At 30.9% G+C, this 23,907-nt stretch overlaps 2 protein-coding genes and 2 pseudogenes across 5 annotated transcripts; all 4 read left to right on the top strand.

Annotated features, from left to right (window-relative positions):
* The first annotated feature begins 2,328 nt into the window (after positions 1-2,328).
* On the top strand, positions 2,329-5,860 carry LOC111296574 (uncharacterized). Of its 2 annotated transcripts, none has more exons than XM_089740744.1 (6): positions 2,329-2,611; positions 3,557-3,825; positions 3,909-4,095; positions 4,544-4,590; positions 5,135-5,202; positions 5,358-5,860. In XM_089740744.1, the coding sequence occupies exons 2-6, from the start codon at positions 3,584-3,586 to the stop codon at positions 5,477-5,479; spliced, it is 666 nt and encodes a 221-aa protein (XP_089596870.1). In that variant the 5' UTR covers positions 2,329-2,611; positions 3,557-3,583; the 3' UTR covers positions 5,480-5,860. The 2 variants fall into 2 exon arrangements, with proteins under 2 accessions (XP_089596870.1, XP_089596871.1); XM_089740745.1 differs by lacking the exon at positions 2,329-2,611 and adding an exon at positions 2,834-3,360.
* A 569-nt stretch (positions 5,861-6,429) lies between these two features.
* LOC149515772 (mRNA-decapping enzyme subunit 2-like) lies at positions 6,430-16,403 on the top strand (annotated as a pseudogene).
* LOC149515771 (uncharacterized) lies at positions 15,377-19,456 on the top strand. Of its 3 annotated transcripts, XM_089741634.1 has the most exons (9): positions 15,377-15,435; positions 15,516-15,577; positions 16,099-16,194; positions 16,326-16,432; positions 17,402-17,670; positions 17,754-17,940; positions 18,378-18,424; positions 18,970-19,037; positions 19,193-19,456. In XM_089741634.1, exons 4-9 carry the CDS (start codon positions 16,430-16,432, stop codon positions 19,312-19,314), a joined length of 696 nt encoding a protein of 231 aa, XP_089597760.1. In that variant the 5' UTR covers positions 15,377-15,435; positions 15,516-15,577; positions 16,099-16,194; positions 16,326-16,429; the 3' UTR covers positions 19,315-19,456. The 3 variants fall into 3 exon arrangements, with proteins under 3 accessions (XP_089597760.1, XP_089597763.1, XP_089597762.1); XM_089741637.1 differs by lacking the exons at positions 15,377-15,435; positions 15,516-15,577; positions 16,099-16,194; positions 16,326-16,432 and adding an exon at positions 16,680-17,198; XM_089741636.1 differs by lacking the exons at positions 15,377-15,435; positions 15,516-15,577; positions 16,099-16,194; positions 16,326-16,432 and having other exon boundaries at positions 16,680-17,670.
* Positions 19,457-20,276: 820 nt separating this feature from the next.
* Positions 20,277-23,496, top strand: LOC149515770 (mRNA-decapping enzyme subunit 2-like; annotated as a pseudogene).
* The last annotated feature ends 411 nt before the right edge of the window (positions 23,497-23,907 follow it).

Here is a 23,907-nt window from a genome sequence, read left to right as displayed (position 1 = left end):
CAAAAAAAAAAATCAAATGAACTAATTATAGGATATCATATATGTATATATATTATATTACAAGATATATGAATATCTGATAAGGTATGTCATGAAAATGCCTACATAGATAATCTATATTTTAAACTCATAGGACAGTAATTAATGTACCAAATAATCCTATTCAATTAATTATTTAATTTAAAAATATTTGAAATTAAAAAATTAGACTTATTCAAATCTTTCAACTCTTTTATCTTAATTTAAATTAAATAAAATTTATCAACTCCCTTTTTTTCAAATATATATGCACAATATTTAAAATGTAAATAACTTTTTTATATTAAATTCCTTAATATTTTTTTAGTTTCAAATGTTTTTATATTAAATAAATAATTGAATAAGATTATTTGATGGAGAATTAAAATTAATTACTGTCCTATATATCAAACTACCGAATTCATCTTAATTAAAATAAAATTGTCCATTCTGCTTAATTACCATCCAAGAAAAAAAAATTATCCATACATTATTTTAAATTAAAAAAGAATATCTAACATATGTGGTACATATAAACTTATTGTTTCCTTTCATTAATTAAACTCAATACATTTATTCTTACGTCTAACTTGTAATATTACGAAGCACTCTTTTTCGCTTTTTTTTTCTCTTTTTATGTTCTCAATAAATCATGTGAAAAGAATTACAGCTTTGATCAAATATTTACTAAAAACAGCTTATTTCTTATAGCTTTCTCACAAGTATAGTAAATCCACTTTAACGTGTCTCAGGTAATTCAATTTTAAAACCTTTTAGTGTTCTTAATTAGTTTTTGTACTGTCAATTTTCTTTTCCTTTTATTTTTGATTCATCTATTATTTTTCTTGGTAATGTCTTTCTTTTTATAGACGTGTTTTAGGTTGAAAAAGAAAACAACTATAGTTATGATTCAAGTAATGAGGTAAAATATATTTTTTTACGAAAATTTATCGAAGTAATTTTCTTATCTTTAATTATTCTTAGGTATAACTTTTTTCTTTTTTTTTTTTTTTTATATAAACATGTTATGACGGAGGTATAACATTTTTTTTTCTTATATAAACATGTTATGATAGAGGTATAACTTTTTATCTTATCACTAATGATTTATTAACAAATCACACATATTTATTGATTTAAAATTAAATAAATTTATTTTATCTTATCAATTATGATTTATTAACAATATCTTTTTTTTTAATGAAAAATCTTAAATAACTATAATTTTCTATATATTTTTTGATTTGTTTTTTATTTGTATCTTTGCGTCAAACCAATACTTTTAAAGATAAATATACAAAAAATTTTGACCTTTTAATTTAATGATTAAAGAAGTTTTATAAAAATATAAAGATTTTGATTTCGAATTTGGATATTCTTCCTTTTCCTCTTTGTAAGAACTATATCCCTTGGAACAGAAAAAAAAAAAAAGAAAGATAAATGTATAAATCTATAATGATCAAATCCCATTTTTAATATACGGTAAGTTAAAATTGGACATCATCTTTTTTATTATTTCTACAAACCAAATTAAATGTCGTATTTATATATTTTTACTCTGTGTTGATCATGAACTTAATTGATATTCTTACTCTAAGTGAATCAGAATTAGCAAGAATTATAATATTTTTTTTATTCTTTTTGGACAAATGAGATTTTTTGAAAATTTCATTTAACATATTTTTGTTATCTCTATATTAAATGAAAATTAGTCATGGAAAAGGAAAAGAGAGAGTATGTAATTATTACTATTATACTATTATATTTTTATATTTAATAATTGTTCTTATTAATTCATATTTACATTTTGTCATGATTATTTTACCTTTAATAAATTAACTCGAAATTATTGACCATCTTTTAGATTAGTTTGTATATCATTAAAATTAATATTTTAATATTGCAAGTTCAAAAAAATTTAAATGTGTAATTTTTTTTATCAGGTATATAATAAAAATTTAAAGATAGATTATAAACTTAACAAAAATAAACTTTACTTAAATTAAGTTGTAACCTAATTATTATATGTATTTTATGTGTACATTATACATGTAAATTAAATAATATTTATTTATATATTTAAATATATTTAAATAGGTCAAATGAATACAAATCACATGCTAATGGTGTGTACAAATCACCGACCGCTAGTTGAACGTGACCGTATCTTCGGTATTAACGTTTGGCTTGAGTGTCGAGCAAACAACATATTATCTTAGAAATTCAATAAAACATAGAAGGAGATACATGAGAGTAGGCTAATTTGGGTAAAAAAAGGCCTCTATGTTTCGTTTCAAAATTGAACTTAATTTGGGTAAAAAAAGGCGTCTATGTTTCAAAATTGAACTTGAAAAAATAATAGAAAGCAGATTAAATCAAATTAATCAACGTTTTGATCAAAATCTGATTAATTTATAAATATTATCTAGTGAAAAAGATTTTCTGAACATTGGAAAGGGTCTGTTTCTCTTGTCACATATAGCGCTTTAGAGACCTAATTCCATTGCCTCGTTAATCGAAGAAGAAGGAAGAACTTGAGAGATCCAATCTCATTGTCTTGTTAATCGGAGAAGAAGAAGAGAAAAAAAAAAGGGTAATATAACCTTTTTTTTATTTAGTATTTTTTTTTATTGAATCGATCTTGATAACTCTGTTTGTAACGTGGGTTTTGTTAAAACATGTGACTTTAATGTTGTTTTTTTCTTTCCTTTTGATTGCAACTGTGTACCAAATTTGTAATGAAATTGTCAATTTTTAAATTGTAGTGATGTAGATTTTTTTTTAATCAAAATTTTGGATTTGGCAATGACATTTTTGTCTTAGTTTTTATTTTTATTGGATGATTCTCTTTTATTTTAGAGCTTGGCAAGATGACAAAGATGATGAAGGATTTTTTATTCGAATTTCTTTGATTTTTTAAATTTCCTTTCTTATTGCTGTAGCAAAGGCTCAAACTCAGAACTCATCTTCCTTCAAATCGACAGGAATATCAAACAACTGCCTCTCTGCGCCCTCTATTTTACCGTCCCCTTTCTGCTTCTGCTTTTCTTGACAGTTCCATGAAGGGGCGATCATGGCGGATGGGTGGCTCTTTTGGGCCAGCCATCATCATCTATCTCAAAAATTTCCCCCAAACTTTCGATTCCCTAATCATTTCCGAACTCATTTTCCGTCAAATCGACAGGAACATCGTCATCTGTTTTACCGCACTAGTCCCCTTTTCTGCTTCTGCTTTTCTTGACAGTTTCATGAAAGGGCAACCATGGCTGATGGGTGGCTCTTTTGGGCTAGCACCATCGTCACCTGTCTCAAAAATTTCCACCAAACTTTCGGTTCCCACATGTACGAACTCATCTTCCTTCAAATCCACAGGAACATCGCCCTCTATCTTACCACACCGATCCCCTTTTCTGCTTCTGCTTTTCTTTTCCTACCTCCAATAACTCTTCCTTTTCCATACCTCTCTATCTGATATCCTATCCCAACCAGAATTCCATTTTTTTTTCTTTAAAATTCTTCCCTCTTTTTTTTTTTGCAGACTGGACTAGCTGTTTTTCCCAAAAGCATGAAGAAAGTTAGCAGTTTTGAACTCATGGGAGCCACGGCTTTTGCTTTGACTTTTCTGCTACTATGCCCATCAGTGAAAGCGGCTGACAAACCACCAACATTAGAGTATGGCATCATTAGGGGGAATAATAATGCTCCTCCGTCGACGTCAACGCACCCTCCACCAGTTAATGTCCCGGAAAGGGGTTGCAACGCCGTAAACTATTGCCGCGGTTTTACTCTGAGTGTTGAAAACCGCAGGTGGGTGTGAGAAATCGATTTTGTTTTGGTTGGGTAATTTCGAGTCTGATTTTTCATTCATTCCCTTAATCATGTTGATACAGTGGAACTCGAGTAGAAGCTGTTGCTATCGTTAAGGCAGGAGCACCTTTAAACAGCAGTGCGGCAGGTACAGAGGCAATAGCTACTGGCATTGCTTCATGGTCGTTGAACAAGACAAAATCTGGAATGTTAAGCGTTTCAATCAATGCAACTGCGGGTGCTGATTCTGCACAAATGTTACAGCTAAAGGTATAATCTACCCTCGCATGCATGAGTAATTATGTGTAATTTCAAAGGCATGTTTCTCCTAGGATAGAAAGGCAATTATGATATTTGGTACTTTTCTGTGAATTTGTTTATAACTCTAAGGAAGGAAGAATCTTGGATACTTTTAGAAAGGTATTTACTTTTGTCAAGTAGAATAGAAGCTTGGAAATAATTGCTCTCTGGGCCCTGTAGCTAAGGATGTTATGTCAGTGCCTTAGATGCTATGTGGTCTGAAGGGCCGAACGGCAGGTCCCTTCCTATGGGTTGGGTTAAATCAGGACACCCACGGCTGACCTCCGGTGCTGGTCCTAAATGGTGCTATAATGACACCCCACTGATTTACCATTTTTTATTGGCCAAAAAAAAAATGCTTACTGTAACACCATGAATGCAATTGTCACATAAATTTGTTTGATTATTGACTTTACAGGCTGTGTCTAGAGGTATTGCTCGCATGGGACTGGCTGTTCAATATAGGTGAGCATGATTTTTCCATTTTTTTTATGTTAATGATCTGTCATTCAATGGTAATGGGTCCAAGCAAAGTCTCTACCTAGTATGCAGTCCCAACCAAATCTTGGGATTGGACGTTTCAAGAGTTTGATTTCTTGCTGGAGACTTGTGCTGTTGGTTTAAAATGTTTATCAGCAACACATCTGAATTCTTAAAGCTTTGTCTGAGATGTACTTTTTGGCCTTGGGAAGTCAATTTCCAGCCAAACACTCGTTTTCTTTCTGAAAAAACATACAAAATCATATTGCCATTGTGAACAAATGTTAATATATATAACTCTTTGTACATATTGGGATGTATAGGAAGAGCGGAAATTCAAACTTTGGATCTCAATAACAACCACTAGGTGAAGTCTGAGTTATTAATATATATACATGTAACTAGGTAAAGGTAATTGACGTGCTTCTTTAAAATCGTCTGGAAAGAAAGTTAGGCATAGGTAAAATATGATGATACACTGATCATATTATATAAAAAAATTGATATCATTTTCCTTTTTTTTTAACAGGTCTGCGTCAATGTCTAGTGAAAATATGGCATCTTTACATCCAGTTGATGGGAGCATTACAATAACAGGTAGTTTACAAATATGTTCTTCTGTTATGTTTGGGTTTATGTGACTACATTTGCTTGAATGAACTATTGTGTGAAGTGAGGTGTTTCATTTTGTTTACCTTATTATTTTTTTCTAAAGATGGTTTTTAATTGTTGAACTCTTATCCTGTGAACAGTTGATGCTACTTCTAACCAGGTGGATTTGAAGTTCTTGACTCAAGTTAAAAGGTTTGGAGAAACTGATATCATACAGATCCTGGAGTATGCTAAAGCTATATTACCAGCCATTCAAAAATAAACATCTAGGATTATTTTGGAGGTTCAGATTTGGCTTTTAAATTATCTGAAATTTTTTTTAAAGTGAGATGTATGACCTTTATTATTATTATTTTTTGTAATTAAGATTGTTAGGATTTGAATTCTGTTTGTTAAAATCTTAATTGTAGTATTTATGAACATTGGTAAATTTCTTCCCCTTTAAGTTCCGCTGCTAAAAAGTGCTTTGCCAAATATCAGATAAAGCATTAGTTGGATACGATATTGGATACCTTTGGCACCTTAATGCAGTGGAAACATTGGAGGGATTGTTCAAATCTGGGTTCAAAGCAATGCCATGGCAAACTCCCAGCTCCTGGTTGAACCTCTGACTTGATTATATATTTTCACATGGATTATCCAATTTTTTATGTAGGTCTTTGGAGATATCAGGGCTGAGTTAGGTCTGAATCAAAATAAATCTCAAAAGTTAATAAAACTTGGGCACTATGTGATCGAGTACATGGATAGCAGTGGATCGGAACAAAACGGGTTTTTTGCTCGACTTGCATATATTTAAATTCATAACCGATCCAATCATAAATTAATAAAATATTAATTTTTTAATATAAAATATTATTTTTAAAATATAAATATGAAAAATAAATATAAATATAAAAAATAAAAAATAAAATAAAATATTTATTTATATATATACCGAGTTGAATAGGAGTGGGTTTGTATAAAATCCAAGCAATATTTTTTTTCAAAAATATTCGATCTGATATAAAATTTGATTAAAAAAATTCAATCTTATAAAATTAAAACGAATCGAAATCCGTTCGATCGCAATCCTAATTGAACGAGGGAGGATCTCGTATAGGAAAAAGATGAGATAAGTCTTGGACTTAAAAGTTAGGGCCTTTATCCACCTAATAAGCATATTTTTTTTGGGTTAAAAACGTTGGCACTTGACATGGACCAGTCCAAGAAATGAATTTAACTCTTCGACCCGTCATTCAACAAACCGGGTTCATTAAGGTCCAAAGCCGGTTTGCATATTGATTCTATGAGGACAATACAGTGGAAAAAATTCCATTTCTGAAGTCATTCAATCTGAAGGAGTTCGCCTCTGTGTATCCTATATTTGATGCAATCTTGAGCAAATTCCACGTTTTTCTTCAGTCTTGGTTGATATTTCAAAGTTGCGCATTAGCATGTGGCTTGGCATATTTGAAACTTGTGCCAGCATTTGACAGAGGCAACGTTTTATGGCCCTGTTTTGCACGTATAGATGATATATTTAAGGATTTCACAGATTACAAGGTTCGAGTTCTGTAACAGGAGCAATTATTTTGGACAAAACGTATGAACGGGCGAGTCGCTTGTGCTAGTTAGAAACAAGAAGAGTCTTTTGTCCTTTTCATTTTTGAGTGAATATAATCACTTTTTATCCCTCTGTTGTTTCCAATGCCCTTTTTGCATCCATGTATTAATGTTTAAGAACGTAAAATTTGCTTCTATTTACTTTTTTAATCCCACTTCGCTCTCTATCCCCATAACTCCAATCTCTTGATATCTTTGTCAGAGATTTTGTGTTAGTTTATCTTTACTTCTTGGGTCTTTTCATTCATATGTCGTTTTCCAATTGATGGAACTTCAATGAATGCTATTCCTTGCAGTTCAGGATGTTAAATTCAAATTGTATAACATTTTCCAGGATTATCTTATATGTTGAAGTGAATTCACTAAGCTTCCAGCTTACGAGTGTCTTTACTTTCTGTTTGTTGCTGCAATTAATAATGCATCGTAGCGAAGGGATAGAAAGGGACGAACTGGAACTTCCCACATGGGAAAAGAACAAAGATGAGGAAGACCATGTATGTGCCATTAGAGAAGTAAGCTTCTTTCTCATGGAAGTTTTCGTGCACATTCAACTTATCTGTATTTTAGGGCTTCTCCTCAATTTTTGTCTATGCTTAAATGAGCATGTCTGATGATTTAGTGGCAATTAGGCTTTATTATTGTTGACCAATTTAGTGTGAAGGACTGGAAACTGATTCTTGACTAATCAGATTGGAAATGCATTTCCTTGAACAAGTGGTTTAACCTTTTGCACACAAGATGAATTTATGCAGTGTTTTGTGTTCTTCAGATGGTTACAGAGTCAAAGATTACTTCAGAATGATCTTGCTTTCTTGTTGTGAGTGACAGGGACGAGGAAGCAATGTGTAACCTACATGAGTTTATTAACTAGTTTCCCATGTCTCTTCATTCACCCCTCAAAAGGAAAAGCTAGAGTAGGGTTGCCACTTGCCAATCTCTCTATTAAACCTGTCATTAAACTTCATCAGCGGCATGGAGCCGTCGTATACATATATTATTATCTGTCATTTATTCACTGCATGTTTCCCTTCTAATTTGCAGAAACAATAGAGTTTATGGTACCCAAAATGATGTGTTCAGTTTCTGATAATGGAATCCAAATGATTACTGATTACACTTTGAGTTCTTTATCTCCCTCTTCTCTCTCTTTTTTTTTTTCTTATCTATGATTATGTACTTTCTATGAAAATAGGGGTCTTAGAAGAAACTGGCTTCGATGTTTCAGGCTCCTAAACAAAGATGAATACATTCAAGTAATATTTGGGCAGCGGAGGGTGCGGATCTATATAATTTCTGGTGTAAAGGATGATACTGTGTTTGCCCAACTTACAAAAAAGGAGATCAGTTTATGTGTTTCTTTAATTGATAAGTGCAATTTATTTGTTCATAATATTTTGGAAGGTTACATAACATCAATGGCCTCGTCGGAATCCAATTTTAAGCAACCTTCTATATGTAGTTGCAGTTTTCCTCAACTTGGGATCGTATATCTAATTAGCTTGTGTTTAGTATGCTTGATTCTAAAAGCAACTTCACATTTGGGCTATTTTTAGTGCCTAGTACCTGTCAACAATAGAATCAAACCATCTTATTGGCACATTCAGTCTGCAATGGACTCCAGATATTAGCTTTGCCTGTCATTACTCGGTCTTTCTCTGCAATGGAAATGAAGAAATTAAAAGAGATGTTCACAAAACTGACGCTTTCATCCAAAGTTGTCAACAATTGCATATTGCTCTTGTGTGTGTGTGTGTGTTTGGATGCTTTTTTATTTTTATTTTTATAAACTGCATTGTTTGCTTTATATATGAATTTTGCTGCCTAGGAACACTAAGGCAGAATTGCTTCATCGATATTTATTGCATTCTTCCATAATGACTTTTGATAACTTTTCATATAGCGTAAAAGAAATTATAGTAATAGCCTCGAACTCGGGCAACACTCCCAAATGCCAAAACCTCATGCCGCTGAGCCAAGGGGTTGCTGGCGGCTCGATAGATCATCTATTGGTAGTAGCCAGTTGAAGCCTTTTGGTTTTTACTATAAAAAAAGGGGAAGGGGGGGGGGGGGGGGGGGGGGGGGGGGGGGGGGGGGGGGGGAGAGATGCTATTTCTATGATGGAAATGGTTAGGCAAGTGCTCTTATAACATTGTGGATCCTACCATGATTAGATGGTGGTCTGTGGCACTAACTTTGCTTCCTACTTTTAGGAAGTAAAATGTAAAAGCTATAACCAAAATTTTTTCCCTTGAACTTTTTGCTTTCAGAATTAAAAGGCCCAAAGTTAAATTTGTTATGATGTGATAGTATCTACTTTTTGCATGTTAAGAAATGGTAAATTGTACCTTAGTCTCATGGGTACAATGATCAGAAATTTTAGATCCAAAGTATAGACAAAATATCTACTATCAAGTAAAATGACCTGCTGCAGAATAGGATTTTCAAGTAGTACTTGATCTGTAACTTTTTCTCGTGGCTATCCTGCATATCTAGTTCATCTGTCTTTGCCAGGTGATGAAGAGGATGTCTAAGACCTTGTACCTTTTAGAAAGCAATAAAATTGACATTTAGCCTGCTATTATCTGGTTGCAGGAAATTGCGTGGCGCGGCTTGATGATCTACAAGCAGCAAGCAATGACGTAAAATCTCGTGGGATCACTGGCCTAAAGCTTTATACGGTGGCCCCCTTTTTAGTGTGAGTCTGTATTATTACATTATGATTATTTTTCAAAAGCCTTTACATTGTTGGCTAAATTGCGCAAATATGATGTGCGCAGATCTTTAAAATCATGGATTTCAAAGCATCCGTCTCCGATACCTCTTGATAGGAAGATGATTTAGAATAGGAAGGGGATTTTCAAAGCATCCCCTAGAATCCGTTGAGCTAACTGCACATTGTTGTCAACGTACAATAAGTTTATCATATACTTTATCAAAATCAATCAAACGGCCATTAATTAACTGGTTAAACTGTGAAATGGCCTCTGGTTTGTGTCTCTCTCTGGGGAAGTTTTGAAAACCACTGGACAGAGAGAGATTTGACAGTATAAAGCTGGTTATGTATGTCTTCATGCATGTCTTAAACAGAGTAAAAAACAGTTGAATTTATCTTCGGACAAATTCAGTCTTCTATAATGTCCGCATGAAGTATAACTTGAAGAAAGTAAAAACTGAAACAACTTGATATTGCATCTGGAAATATATATTTTAAGCTACCTTTGACCCCATGAAAGATAAAGGTACCATGGAAATCTTTTGGTCTGTGTTTTCTGATGAGTTCCTTTTTAACTCTTGTCAAGGGATCTGTGTGTGGAAAGCAAAGAACAGTTCTATAGGAAGATTGAAAAAAAAAAAAAAAAAAAGAGAAATTGATCTCTTACTCCATTATCTGGAAGGAACAAAACAAGAGAATAATAGCATGACAAACGATTCGGTTCACGTGCCATTTAGGTAAGAGTAGGATCAAAATTGAACCTATCATTAATTAAAGATATTTATAGGGTGAATACCTAGTTTATTTAATGTTAGACATTACGACTATAAGGATCCCAAATTTTCATTTTTCGTCTCGTAAATTTTAAGGTATATGAAGTTTTATTTTTGATTTTTTAATCAGGATAACAGAGACTTGTTGATTTAGGTCAGAAGCAGTCCTAGGTCAAGATAAATTTTTTCATTTTTGAAACATTTTGATAATATTTTTATATCAGCAATGAATTAGAGCACGTGGAACCATTTTACAAACAGTGAAAAGATTGAAAAAAAAGTTGGAGAATTTTTTTTTGAACATTTTTAATTTTTTAAAAATATTTTTTTAATGAATAAAATTAATAAATTTATTGATAATTATATATATATATATATATATATATATTATAATAGATGCTCTTAACGAAATTTTGGAACCACAACTAACACTTTGCTCAACCACTATACTTTCAAATTTGAAAAACAAAACTAGTTAAAAGTAATAAAAATGCAGTGCACAACTGCATTTTGGAACCATTACAGAAGTTATGAGCTTATGTAAACCTGACAACCACAACTGCATTTTGGAATTATTAACAGGTTCCCAGGACATAGAGCACATAAATCATTTATTGATAACATTAAAGTGGCAGAAACAAATTAAGACAAAGCTATGGTAAATTTGTTGAGGATGCGCTTGTTCAAACTGAAAATTTTCAGATATTTTCATCTTGCAGCATAACTAGTAAATGGTTAATAAAAAAAGTTTGACTTAAATATAAAAAAAATCCATTGAAATAAAATTAAATAATTATCCAAGTATCTATCATTTTATTATAATTAATTGAATGTTTATATATTTATTTTCATTCAATTGAATTTTTAATATTTATTTTTACACAATTAAATTCTTATTAGCTGAAAATTGATAATAATAATTGATAATTGATCAATTTTCGTCCAATAAGAGATAAAAAAAATAGATATGTAAAAACTGCAAAATTTTAAATAATTATTTAATTTTAATTCAAATATTTTTTTTACTAAAGCCAAAAAGTTTCTGTATAGTCATTTTCAAGTTGAATGTCACGTCTTTTAAGTGACATTAGTTAAACTAGTAGTTTAAAAAGGCAGGAAACATTAGTTAAACTAGTAGTTTAGTCCTTTCCCACGAAGAAAACCAAGAATGGTCTAAACTGTTTAATAACACTTTTAGGAATCTTTGATTCTTTCAGATTGAACATCCTTAAAAAATCAATTTCTTGCTCTGGAAGAATCAATAATTCAACATATATAAAATAATAAGCTCATTTATTAAAAATATTATTATTTGATTAGCAATTTATATATATATATATGTCAATAAAGAAATATATATTTTTTTACATAGGAACTAAAGCCTACGAGAAATTAAGGGAAAAATTTTTGCACCTGTTAGGGATCAAATTTTTGTTTTTTTGAAAATTAATTTGTGAATGAATAATTTAAATTAAGCTTTAGATTTAACAAAAAAAATTTACTTGTAATTGTAGTTTAATCTCATAAATTTATTTTTGCACATACAATAATAAACCAATGGCAGATGCAAATTTACATTTTATATATTTTTAATGATTAATTTCAACAAATTTAAGGATGAGATTAAATTATTTTTTATGTTTTGGATATTTAAAATTAAAATATTTTATATCAGTATAAATTGATTGTGTCCCACACTTAATTTATTGTTAATTTTTCAATAATAGTTTTCAATAGGTATTGTTAATTTATTCTCGAAAATTTAGCACGAAGTGATCAATTCACACTCCAAGACGTGCTTGAATCCAAACAAAGTTTTAAAATATTTTTAATGTAGAGAGTAGAAAGAGACATTGCATTTTATAACATTAAAAAGCTTTTAAATAAATAAATTTAAGCTTTAGTCTTCATGATTTGGTCACGGATTAAGCTACCAACCTTTCCTTTTTTGTTAAAGATCAGGTAATCAATGGTTTTCAAAAGGTATTGTTAATTTGTTTTTGTAAATTTAGCAAAAAGTGCTCAAATCACATTCCATATCAAAATGGGTTTGAATCCAAACAGATTTTAAAAATATTTTGATTGTAGAAAGTAGAAAGAGACATTTCATTTTATAATACTTGAAAGCTTATAAATACTTTATTCGTTTCTATTTATTTGTTTTATATTGATTTTCAGAATTTTAAAAAAAAATTTTTGATTTGAATAATTTAATATTAAAATTAAATTTTTTATAAAATTAAATTTTCATAATTTTTAATATTAAAAAGTAAAATAATTTTAAATATTAAAAAAATAAAAAATAATTTTGAAACATCTAAAAATTTAAAAACAAAAAGGAGACAAAGAGAATAATTAAATTTAAGCTTTGGTCTTCGTAATTAAGTCAAGATTAAGCTACCAATACGTTTCCTTTTTTGTTAAAGATTAGGTGCCAACTTTTCAATGCTGGATTTAGATTTAATAATTTGAAACATATAATACAAAAATAATGCGAATATAAAATACGAATATAAAACGATTTAAAATTTTAAAAAAATATAAATAAATTTAATAAAATTAAAATTTTATATTTTATATTTTTATATCAAAATAAATTATGATATATAATTTTTTTTATAAAATATAATATGAATATAATATTTTACAATATACGATAATACAAATTATCAGGTTAAGCTAGATTGAATCAATGATTTCCCAAAATTTGTTTGTCTGTCAATTAATTAACCATTTCCTTTACTTTATTTCTCAGGCAATCCTCATCCATAAAACCTGGCAAGTTTTAATTTTTGACCAAAGAATAGTTTAGCCTATACTAGAAGAAAATATTCAAACGAGAACAAACATTTAAAAGCTAATTATTTGTATATTTGTTTTTATTTATTTAATGTATAACAAGTGTAAAATATGATTCGAGTCAACATATTAAATATAAATTATATTTTTTTTTTATTAAATTTATGTATAATTTTTATTTAAATTTTAAAACTTATCATTTTAATTTTTTTCTATAATATTTTAATATTTTATAACTATGTTTTATTTAAAATTGTTAGCCCTGTTAATTAGTTATGGAAGCAGAGTAAATTACAGCATTAGTTTTTTTTTTTTTTAATATTCTGTTTTCATACGAAAAAAATAATTGTTTTTGTTTGTGATTTTTTGAATTTGTTTTAAATAATCCATAGGTCAATAATGCATACATCTATTTATTTTATTTATGCCAAAAATTGTTTTAAATATTTTTTGAAAAAATAATTATTATTTTTAAATAATTCATACATCTATTTTTTTTAATCTTAAAAATCAAATTATCATTGTCAGATGAAATTTATATTAAATTTATAAACCATACAATATATAATGAAATTCCAAAGAATAAAACGATAAAAAATCTCTGAACTAGATAATTTTATTTAAATAAATATATATTTTTTGCATCAAGATAAATCCTATATTTCTAGAAAAAATCAAAACAGCAAAACCCCATCTCAATTTACCATATATCATATTATATCATATATAATATTACATTGCAACATATATAGAAATTTGATAAGATTTGTTTATATAAATATTTAGGTGGATAGGATTTTTTGGATGAAACATAAAATAATAATAAATAATTATATTATATATTATAATCAAATATTAAAAACTTTTAAATTAAATCATTAAATAATAATAAGTATTCAAATATTAATTTGAAAATGGATAAAAGGATATATAATTATTTACTTTATCTAGTATTATTCAAATCCATTTAAAATATTTAAATTTATTTAAATTACTAAGAGTATGCATGAGTTATTATTTAAAAATTTTGGTTTAAATACTTAAAAATATCGATCCTAATTCATTTTTTAAATCTTTTTAAATAAGAGAATAAAAACAACCATTTAAATAAATGGATAAAAACATACTCAATTATTTACATTTTAAAGAATTTGATAAAGAATTGAAAACATAATAAATTTTTATTATTCTATTTCATCGAAACCTCAATTCTTTACTCTTTCTATTATAGAGTTTTTCAAATTATTCATTTAAAAATATTTTTTTTATTCATATTTCTTTTTTAAAACTCTATTTCCTCTCGTAAATTTTCCTATTTACATTTTCTTTTTCTTTTTACAATAATTTATAGGATCAATAAAAATAAATAATGGATATTTTCAGAAAAAAAAACATTTTTTTTCATTTTCTTAAAGTATGTGATTTATTTTTAAAAAAATTTTCATTTCTTTATTTTCATGTAATTTTTTATTAACATATATAAGTTTTATTATTCTACTCTAAACTAAATTTTAAATTGGAGTTTTTTTATTTTTTTATTATTATTATTATTTTTTTGTAATGAATGGAACTTTCTTATCATAGGCGTATGCATAGATAAGATAAACATTTAGGGAATTAATGAATGGTTTAGAATTTGACAAACTTTTCTCAATTTGACTTCCTAAATGATATTTTTGTTTTTAATTTCAAATTTTTTATTTTTTCATCAACTACATTATTAAATTTCAGTTATATTTAATTATCTATTTGTCTTATTTTTCCTCATATTTATAAATACTTACTACATTTGGATTTTATGTAAACATTTTTTTTATAAAAAAATTATTTTTTATATCAATTAAGCAATTAAATTTATGAAATGAATTTAATTAAAAATTTCAATGTCTTAAATATTTACTAATATACTTTTCTGAAATAAAATAGAGGTAAAAAAGTTATGTGAAAAATTTGTTGCTAAATTATATTTTTATTTTAAATTTTTTGTACTTCATATTATGAAATTAAAAATCAAATCAAAGATTTTAGTATTAAATATATAAATTTAATAAATAAATATAAATATAAATATTTAATGATAAAAACAAAATTTTGAATTTAAAAAATTATCTCTAGATTTTTAATGAATTAAATTAAATATTATTATAAATATGAAAATACCGAATCCATTTTGTTCCTATCAATTAAGCAATTAAATTTTTTTTTTATTATTCAGTTTTTCCTCTCATTTAATCTCCTCATCTTCTTCTCTTCAGCATCCAGGAACAACCATTGTTACAGATAGTGTGACTTCAGATGGGCTTACTTCATTCATTGAAAAGAAACTTGGTATGATAAAAACTTAACTGACACTTATGTATTTGCTTTGTTTCTTCTAGAGCAAACTTATAACTTGCAATTTTTTTTAGGGGGAAAGCACCATAGATCCAAAAGAGGCTATAAGAATGTCATTGATGAGGCAATTCGTTTGGTAAATTTCATTTTCTTTTATCTTGATTTTATTATATTTCTATCAGTTATGTGGGGTGCTAGAAGATGAATAAAAAAGAGCTTGGATCTGAATGACTTAATGGGATATTAACAACTTAATATGAACCAGTAGTTTTTGCCAAACACTATTCTGAGCATTAGTTATATGATCCATTGGCATTTAAAGGAACTTAAAACTTAAAAGATTGATATTGGTTTATACAGGGATGAACAAATCTCATCTGCATGCTTCATACAAAATTAGTTGATCTTTTTCTACCATTAGTCATTGACAAAATTCTTGATCTCCATTTTCATCGCTTGCTACGTTCGTTCTTAAGCATGTTATAATTTCTACTCAGCAACAGAATGCCTGAACATAATGTGACATATCCTGCCGTCATTGTTTGGTATTGGAGATCCTTGTCGCCTATTATACCACAGCTGATCATCTTGTTTAACTTTCAGTTCTTTGTTATGTGTTGAAAAATTTTGAAACTAAAGTAAAAGAACTTCCCACAGAACTCTGTTGGAGAAGAATCACATCTGGCTATAGAAACCAGTGGCCATGGAGCTCTCAAGGAGAATCACTGGCTCGATGATGGGGCATACTTGATGGTAAGCTTTTAATCTGGGTGGACAAGCCTCTTCTTGCATATTATTTGGACTGTATATTTCAACCAAAGTATGAACTTAAATACACATGGACTTATCCATCTATGCCGTTTTATTTGACCTGCTGAGTGCAGGTCAAACTCCTAAATAAACTGGCTTCAGCAAGGACCTCTGGCAAGAACTTGAGAGATCCAATCTCATTGTCTTGTTAATCGGAGAAGAAGAAGAGAAAAAAAAAATGGTAATATAACCTTTTTTTTATTTAGTATTTTTTTTATTGAGTCGATCTTGATAACTCTGTTTGTAACATGAGTTTTGTTAAAACATGTGACTTTAATGTCGTTTTTTTCTCTCCTTTTACTTGCAACTGTGTATCAAATTTATAATGAAATTGTGAATTTTTAAATACTAGTGATGTAGATTTTTTTTTTAATCAAAATTTTGGATTTGGCAATGACATTTTTGTCTTAGTTTTTATTTTTATTGGATGATTCTCTTTTATTTTAGAGCTTGGCAAGATGACAAAGATGATGAAGGATTTTTTTATACGAATTTCTTTGATTTTTTAAATTTCCTTTCTTATTGCTGTAGCGAAGGCTCAAACTCAGAACTCATCTTCCTTCAAATCGACAGGAATATCAAACAACTGCCTCTCTGCGCCCTCTATTTTACCATCCCCTTTCTGCTTCTGCTTTTCTTGACAGTTCCATGAAGGGGCGATCAAGGCAGATGGGTGGCCCACAGATGGGTGGCTCTTTTGGGCCACCCATCAGCATCTATCTCAAAAAATTTCCCCCAAACTTTCGATTCCCTAATCATTTCCGAACTCATTTTCCGTCAAATCGACAGGAACATCGTCATCTGTTTTACCGCACTAGTCCCCTTTTCTGCTTCTGCTTTTCTTGACAGTTTCATGAAAGGGCAACCATGGCTGTTGGGTGGCTCTTTTGGGCTAGCACCATCGTCACCTGTCTCAAAAATTTCCACCAAACTTTCGGTTCCCACATGTACGAATTCATCTTCCATCAAATCCACAGGAACATCGCCCTCTATCTTACCACACTGATCCCCTTTTCTGCTTCTGCTTTTCTTTTCCTACCTCCAATAACTCTTCCTTTTCCATACCTCTCTATCTGATATCCTATCCTCAACCAGAATTCCATTTTTTTTTCTTTAAAATTCTTCGCTCTTTTTTTTTTTTTTTTTGCAGAATGGACTAGCTGTTTTTCCCAAAAGCATGAAGAAAGTTGGCAGTTTTGAACTCATGGGAGCAACGGCTTTTGCTTTGACTTTTCTGCTACTATGCCCATCAGTGAAAGCGGCTGACAAACCACCAACATTAGAGTATGGCATCATTTGGGGGAATAATAATGCTCCTCCGTCAACGTCAACGCGCCCTCCACCAGTTAATGTCCCGGAAAGAGGTTGCAATGCCGTAAACTATTGTCGCCATTTTACTCTGAGTGTTGAAAACCGCAGGTGGGTGTGAGAAATCGATTTTGTTTTGGTTGGGTAATTTCGAGTCTGATTTTTCATTCATTCCCTTAATCATGTTGATACAGTGGAACTCGAGTAGAAGCTGTTGCTATCGTTAAGGCAGGAGCACCTTTAAAAAGCAGTGCGGCAGGTACAGAGGCAATAGCTACTGGCATTGCTTCATGGTCGTTGAACAAGACAAAATCTGGAATGTTAAGCGTTTCAATCAATGCAACTGCGGGTGCTGATTCTGCACAAATGTTACAGCTAAAGGTATAATCTACCCTCGCATGCATGAGTAATTATGTGTAATTTCAAAGGCATGTTTCTCCTAGGATAGAAAGGCAATTACGATATTTGGTACTTTTCTGTGAATTTGTTTATAACTCTAAGGAAGGAAGAATCTTGGATACTTATAGATGTATTTAGTAGAATAGAAGCTTGGAAATAATTGCTCTCTGGGCCCTGTAGCTAAGGATGTTATGTCAGTGCCTTAGATGCTATGAGGTCCGAAGGGCCTAACGGCAGGTCCCTTCCTATGGGTTGGGTTAAATCAGGACACCCACGGCTGAGCTCCGGTGCTGGTCCTAAACGGTGCTATAATGACACCCCACTGATTTACCATTTTTTATTGGCCAAAAAAAAAAATGCTTACTTTAACATCATGAATGCAATTGTCACATAAATTTGTTTGATTATTGACTTTACAGGCTGTGTCTAGAGGTATTGCTCGCATGGGACTGGCTGTTCAATATAGGTGAGCATGATTTTTCCAATTTTTTTTATGTTAATGATCTGTCATTCAATGGTAATGGGCCCAAGCAAAGTCTCTACCTAGTATGCAGTCCCAACCAAATCTTGGGATTGGACGTTTCAAGAGTTTGATTTCTTGCTGGAGACTTGTGCTGTTGGTTTAAAATGTTTATCAGCAACACATCTGAATTCTTAAAGCGTTGTCTGAGATGTACTTTTTGGCCTTGGGAAGTCAACTTCCAGCCAAACACTCGTTTTCTTTCTGAAAAAACATACAAAATCATATTGCCATTGTGAACAAATGTTAATATATATAACTCTTTGTACATATTGGGATGTATAGGAAGAGCGGAAATTCAAACTTTGGATCTCAATAACAACCACTAGGTGAAGTCTGAGTTATTAATATATATACATGTAACTAGGTAAAGGTAATTGACGTGCTTCTTTAAAATCGTCTGGAAAGAAAGTTAGGCATAGGTAAAATATGATGATACACTGATCATATTATATAAAAAAAATGATATCATTTTCCTTTTTTTTTAACAGGTCTGCGTCAATGTCTAGTGAAAATATGGCATCTTTACATCCAGTTGATGGGAGCATTACAATAACAGGTAGTTTACAAATATGTTCTTCTGTTATGTTTGGGTTTATGTGACTACATTTGCTTGAATGAACTATTGTGTGAAGTGAGGTTTTTCATTTTGTTTACCTTATTATTTTTTTCTAAAGATGGTTTTTAATTGTTGAACTCTTATCCTGTGAACAGTTGATGCTACTTCTAACCAGGTGGATTTGAAGTTCTTGACTCAAGTTAAAAGGTTTGGAGAAACTGATATCATACGGATCCTGGAGTATGCTAAAGCTATATTACCAGCCATTCAAAAATAAACATCTTGGATTATTTTGGAGGTTCAGATTTGGCTTTTAAATTATCTGAAATTTTTTTTAAAGTGAGATGTATGACCTTTATTATTATTATTTTTTGTAATTAAGATTGTTAGGATTTGAATTCTGTTTGTTAAAATCTTAATTGTAGTATTTATGAACATTGGTAAATTTCTTCCCCTTTAAGTTCCGCTGCTAAAAAGTGCTTTGCCAAATATCAGATAAAGCATTAGTTGGATACGATATTGGATGCCTTTGGCACCTTAATGCAGTGGAAACATTGGAGGGATTGTACAAATCTGGGTTCAAAGCAATGCCATGGCAAACTCCCAGCTCCTGGTTGAACCTCTGACTTGATTATATATTTTCACATGGATTATCCAATTTTTTATGTAGGTCTTTGGAGATATCAGGGCTGAGTTAGGTCTGAATCAAAATAAATCTCAAAAAGTTAATAAAACTTGGGCACTATGTGATCGAGTACATGGATAGCAATGGATTGGAACAAAACGGGTTTTTACTCGACTTGCATATATTTAAATTCATAACCGATCCAATCATAAATTAATAAAATATTAATTTTTTAATATAAAATATTATTTTTAAAATATAAATATGAAAAATAAATATAAATATAAATATAAATATAAAAAATAAAAAATAAAATAAAATATTTATTTATATATATACCGAGTTGAATAGGAGTGGGTTTGTATAAAATCCAAGCAATATTTTTTTTCAAAAATATTCGATCTGATATAAAATTTGATTAAAAAAATTCAATCTTATAAAATTAAAACGAATCGAAATCCGTTCGATCGCAATCCTAATTGAACGAGGGAGGATCTCGTATAGGAAAAAGATGAGATAAGTCTTGGACTTAAAAGTTAGGGCCTTTATCCACCTAATAAGCATATTTTTTTTGGGTTAAAAACGTTGGCACTTGACATGGACCAGTCCAAGAAATGAATTTAACTCTTCGACCCGTCATTCAACAAACCGGGTTCATTAAGGTCCAAAGCCGGTTTGCATATTGATTCTATGAGGACAATACAGTGGAAAAAATTCCATTTCTGAAGTCATTCAATCTGAAGGAGTTCGCCTCTGTGTATCCTATATTTGATGCAATCTTGAGCAAATTCCACGTTTTTCTTCAGTCTTGGTTGATATTTCAAAGTTGCGCATTAGCATGTGGCTTGGCATATTTGAAACTTGTGCCAGCATTTGACAGAGGCAACGTTTTATGGCCCTGTTTTGCACGTATAGATGATATATTTAAGGATTTCACAGATTACAAGGTTCGAGTTCTGTAACAGGAGCAATTATTTTGGACAAAATGTATGAACGGGCGAGTCGCTTGTGCTAGTTAGAAACAAGAAGAGTCTTTTGTCCTTTTCATTTTTGAGTGAATATAATCACTTTTTATCCCTCTGTTGTTTCCAATGCCCTTTTTGCATCCATGTATTAATGTTTAAGAACGTAAAATTTGCTTCTATTTACTTTTTTAATCCCACTTCGCTCTCTATCCCCATAACTCCAATCTCTTGATATCTTTGTCAGAGATTTTGTGTTAGTTTATCTTTACTTCTTGGGTCTTTTCATTCATATGTCGTTTTCCAATTGATGGAACTTCAATGAATGCTATTCCTTGCAGTTCAGGATGTTAAATTCAAATTGTATAACATTTTCCAGGATTATCTTATATGTTGAAGTGAATTCACTAAGCTTCCAGCTTACGAGTGTCTTTACTTTCTGTTTGTTGCTGCAATTAATAATGCATCGTAGCGAAGGGATAGAAAGGGACGAACTGGAACTTCCCACATGGGAAAAGAACAAAGATGAGGAAGACCATGTATGTGCCATTAGAGAAGTAAGCTTCTTTCTCATGGAAGTTTTCGTGCACATTCAACTTATCTGTATTTTAGGGCTTCTCCTCAATTTTTGTCTATGCTTAAATGAGCATGTCTGATGATTTAGTGGCAATTAGGCTTTATTATTGTTGACCAATTTAGTGTGAAGGACTGGAAACTGATTCTTGACTAATCAGATTGGAAATGCATTTCCTTGAACAAGTGGTTTAACCTTTTGCACACAAGATGAATTTATGCAGTGTTTTGTGTTCTTCAGATGGTTACAGAGTCAAAGATTACTTCAGAATGATCTTGCTTTCTTGTTGTGAGTGACAGGGACGAGGAAGCAATGTGTAACCTACATGAGTTTATTAACTAGTTTCCCATGTCTCTTCATTCACCCCTCAAAAGGAAAAGCTAGAGTAGGGTTGCCACTTGCCAATCTCTCTATTAAACCTGTCATTAAACTTCATCAGCGGCATGGAGCCGTCGTATACATATATTATTATCTGTCATTTATTCACTGCATGTTTCCCTTCTAATTTGCAGAAACAATAGAGTTTATGGTACCCAAAATGATGTGTTCAGTTTCTGATAATGGAATCCAAATGATTACTGATTACACTTTGAGTTCTTTATCTCCCTCTTCTCTCTCTTTTTTTTTTCTTATCTATGATTATGTACTTTCTATGAAAATAGGGGTCTTAGAAGAAACTGGCTTCGATGTTTCAGGCTCCTAAACAAAGATGAATACATTCAAGTAATATTTGGGCAGCGGAGGGTGCGGATCTATATAATTTCTGGTGTAAAGGATGATACTGTGTTTGCCCAACTTACAAAAAAGGAGATCAGTTTATGTGTTTCTTTAATTGATAAGTGCAATTTATTTGTTCATAATATTTTGGAAGGTTACATAACATCAATGGCCTCGTCGGAATCCAATTTTAAGCAACCTTCTATATGTAGTTGCAGTTTTCCGCAGTTTTCCTCGACTTGGGAGCGGATATCTAATTGGCTTGTGTTTAGTATGCTTGATTCTGAAAGCAACTTCACATTTTGGGCTATTTTTAGTGCCTTGTACCTGTCAACAATAGAATCAAACCATCTTATTGGCACATTCAGTCTGCAATGGACTCCAGATATTAGCTTTGCCTGTCATTACTCGGTCTTTCTCTGCAATGGAAATGAAGAAATTAAAAGAGATGTTCACAAAACTGACGCTTTCATCCAAAGTTGTCAACAATTGCATATTGCTCTTGTGTGTGTGTGTGTGTGTTTGGATGCTTTTTTATCTTTATTTTTATAAACTGCATTGTTTGCTTTATATATGAATTTTGCTGCCTAGGAACACTAAGGCAGAATTGCTTTATCGATATTTATTGCATTCTTCCATAATGACTTTTGATAACTTTTCATATAGCGTAAAATGAAATTATAGTAATAGCCTCGAACTCGGGCAACACTCCCAAATGCCAAAACTTCATGCCGCTGAGCCAAGGGGTTGCTGGCGACTCGATAGATCATCTTTTAATAGTAGTCAGTTGAAGCTTTTTGGTTTTTACTATAAAAAAAAAAGGGGGGGGGGGGGGGGGAGGGATGCTATTTCTATGATGGAAATGGTTAGGCAAGTGCTCTTATAACATTGTGGATCCTACCATGATTAGATGGTGGTCTGTGGCGCTAACTTTGCTTCCTACTTTTAGGAAGTAAAATGTAAAAGCTATAACCAAAATTTTTTCCCTTGAACTTTTTGCTTTCAGAATTAAAAGGCCCAAAGTTAAATTTGTTATGATGTGATAGTATCCACTTTTTGCATGTTAAGAAATGGTAAATTGTACCTTAGTCTCATGGGTACAATGATCAGAAACTTTAGATCCAAAGTATAGACAAAATATCTACTATCAAGTAAAATGACCTGCTGCAGAATAGGATTTTCAAGTAGTACTTGATCTGTAACTTTTTCTCGTGGCTATCCTGCGTATCTAATTCATCTGTCTTTGCCAGGTGATGAAGAGGATGTCTACGACCTTGTACCTTTTAGAAAGCAATAAAATTGACATTTAGCCTGCTATTATCTGGTTGCAGGAAATTGCGTGGCACCGGCTTGATGATCTACAAGCAGCAAGCAATGACGTAAAATCTCGTGGGATCACTGGCCTAAAGCTTTATACGGTGGCCCCCTTTTTAGTGTGAGTCTGTATTATTACATTATGATTATTTTTCAAAAGCCTTTACATTGTTGGCTAAATTGCACATATATGATGTGCGCAGATCTTTAAAATCATGGATTTCAAAGCATCCGTCTCCAATACCTCTTGATAGGAAGATGATTTAGAATAGGAAGGGGATTTTCAAAGCATCCCCTAGAATCCGTTGAGCTAAATGCACATTGTTGTCAACGTACAGTAAGTTTATCATATACTTTATCAAAATCAAACAAACGGCCATTAATTAACTGGTTAAACTGTGAAATGGCCTCTGGTTTGTGTCTCTCTCTGGGGAAGTTTTGAAAACCACTGGACAGAGAGAGATTTGACAGTATAAAGCTGGTTATGTATGTCTTCATGCATGTCTTAAACAGAGTAAAAAACAGTTGAATTTATCTTCGGACAAATTCAGTCTTCTATAATGTCCGCATGAAGTATAACTTGAAGAGAGTAAAAACTGAAACAACTTGATATTGCATCTGGAAATATATATTTTAAGCTACCTTTGACCCCATGAAAGATAAAGGTACCATGGAAAT

The sequence above is a fragment of the Durio zibethinus genome, chromosome 12 (assembly GCF_047325235.1).
Source record: "Durio zibethinus cultivar Kanyao isolate XHJ-2024 chromosome 12, ASM4732523v1, whole genome shotgun sequence".
Lineage (NCBI taxonomy): Eukaryota > Viridiplantae > Streptophyta > Magnoliopsida > Malvales > Malvaceae > Durio > Durio zibethinus.
Note: the sequence above shows the minus strand (reverse complement) of the source record. Positions and strands in the feature narration are given on the sequence as shown.

Excerpts from the sequence above, each read along its gene's own strand:
- LOC111296574 (XM_089740744.1), top strand. The coding sequence starts at position 3,584 with ATGAAGAAAGTTAGCAGTTTTGAACTCATGGGAGCCACGGCTTTTGCT. Across the intron at positions 4,591-5,134 it reads GGACTGGCTGTTCAATATAG|GTCTGCGTCAATGTCTAGTG; the intron begins GTGAGCATGATT and ends TTTTTTTAACAG. Across the intron at positions 5,203-5,357 it reads TGGGAGCATTACAATAACAG|TTGATGCTACTTCTAACCAG; the intron begins GTAGTTTACAAA and ends TCCTGTGAACAG.
- LOC149515771 (XM_089741634.1), top strand. Across the intron at positions 17,941-18,377 it reads CACAAATGTTACAGCTAAAG|GCTGTGTCTAGAGGTATTGC; the intron begins GTATAATCTACC and ends TTGACTTTACAG. Across the intron at positions 19,038-19,192 it reads TGGGAGCATTACAATAACAG|TTGATGCTACTTCTAACCAG; the intron begins GTAGTTTACAAA and ends TCCTGTGAACAG.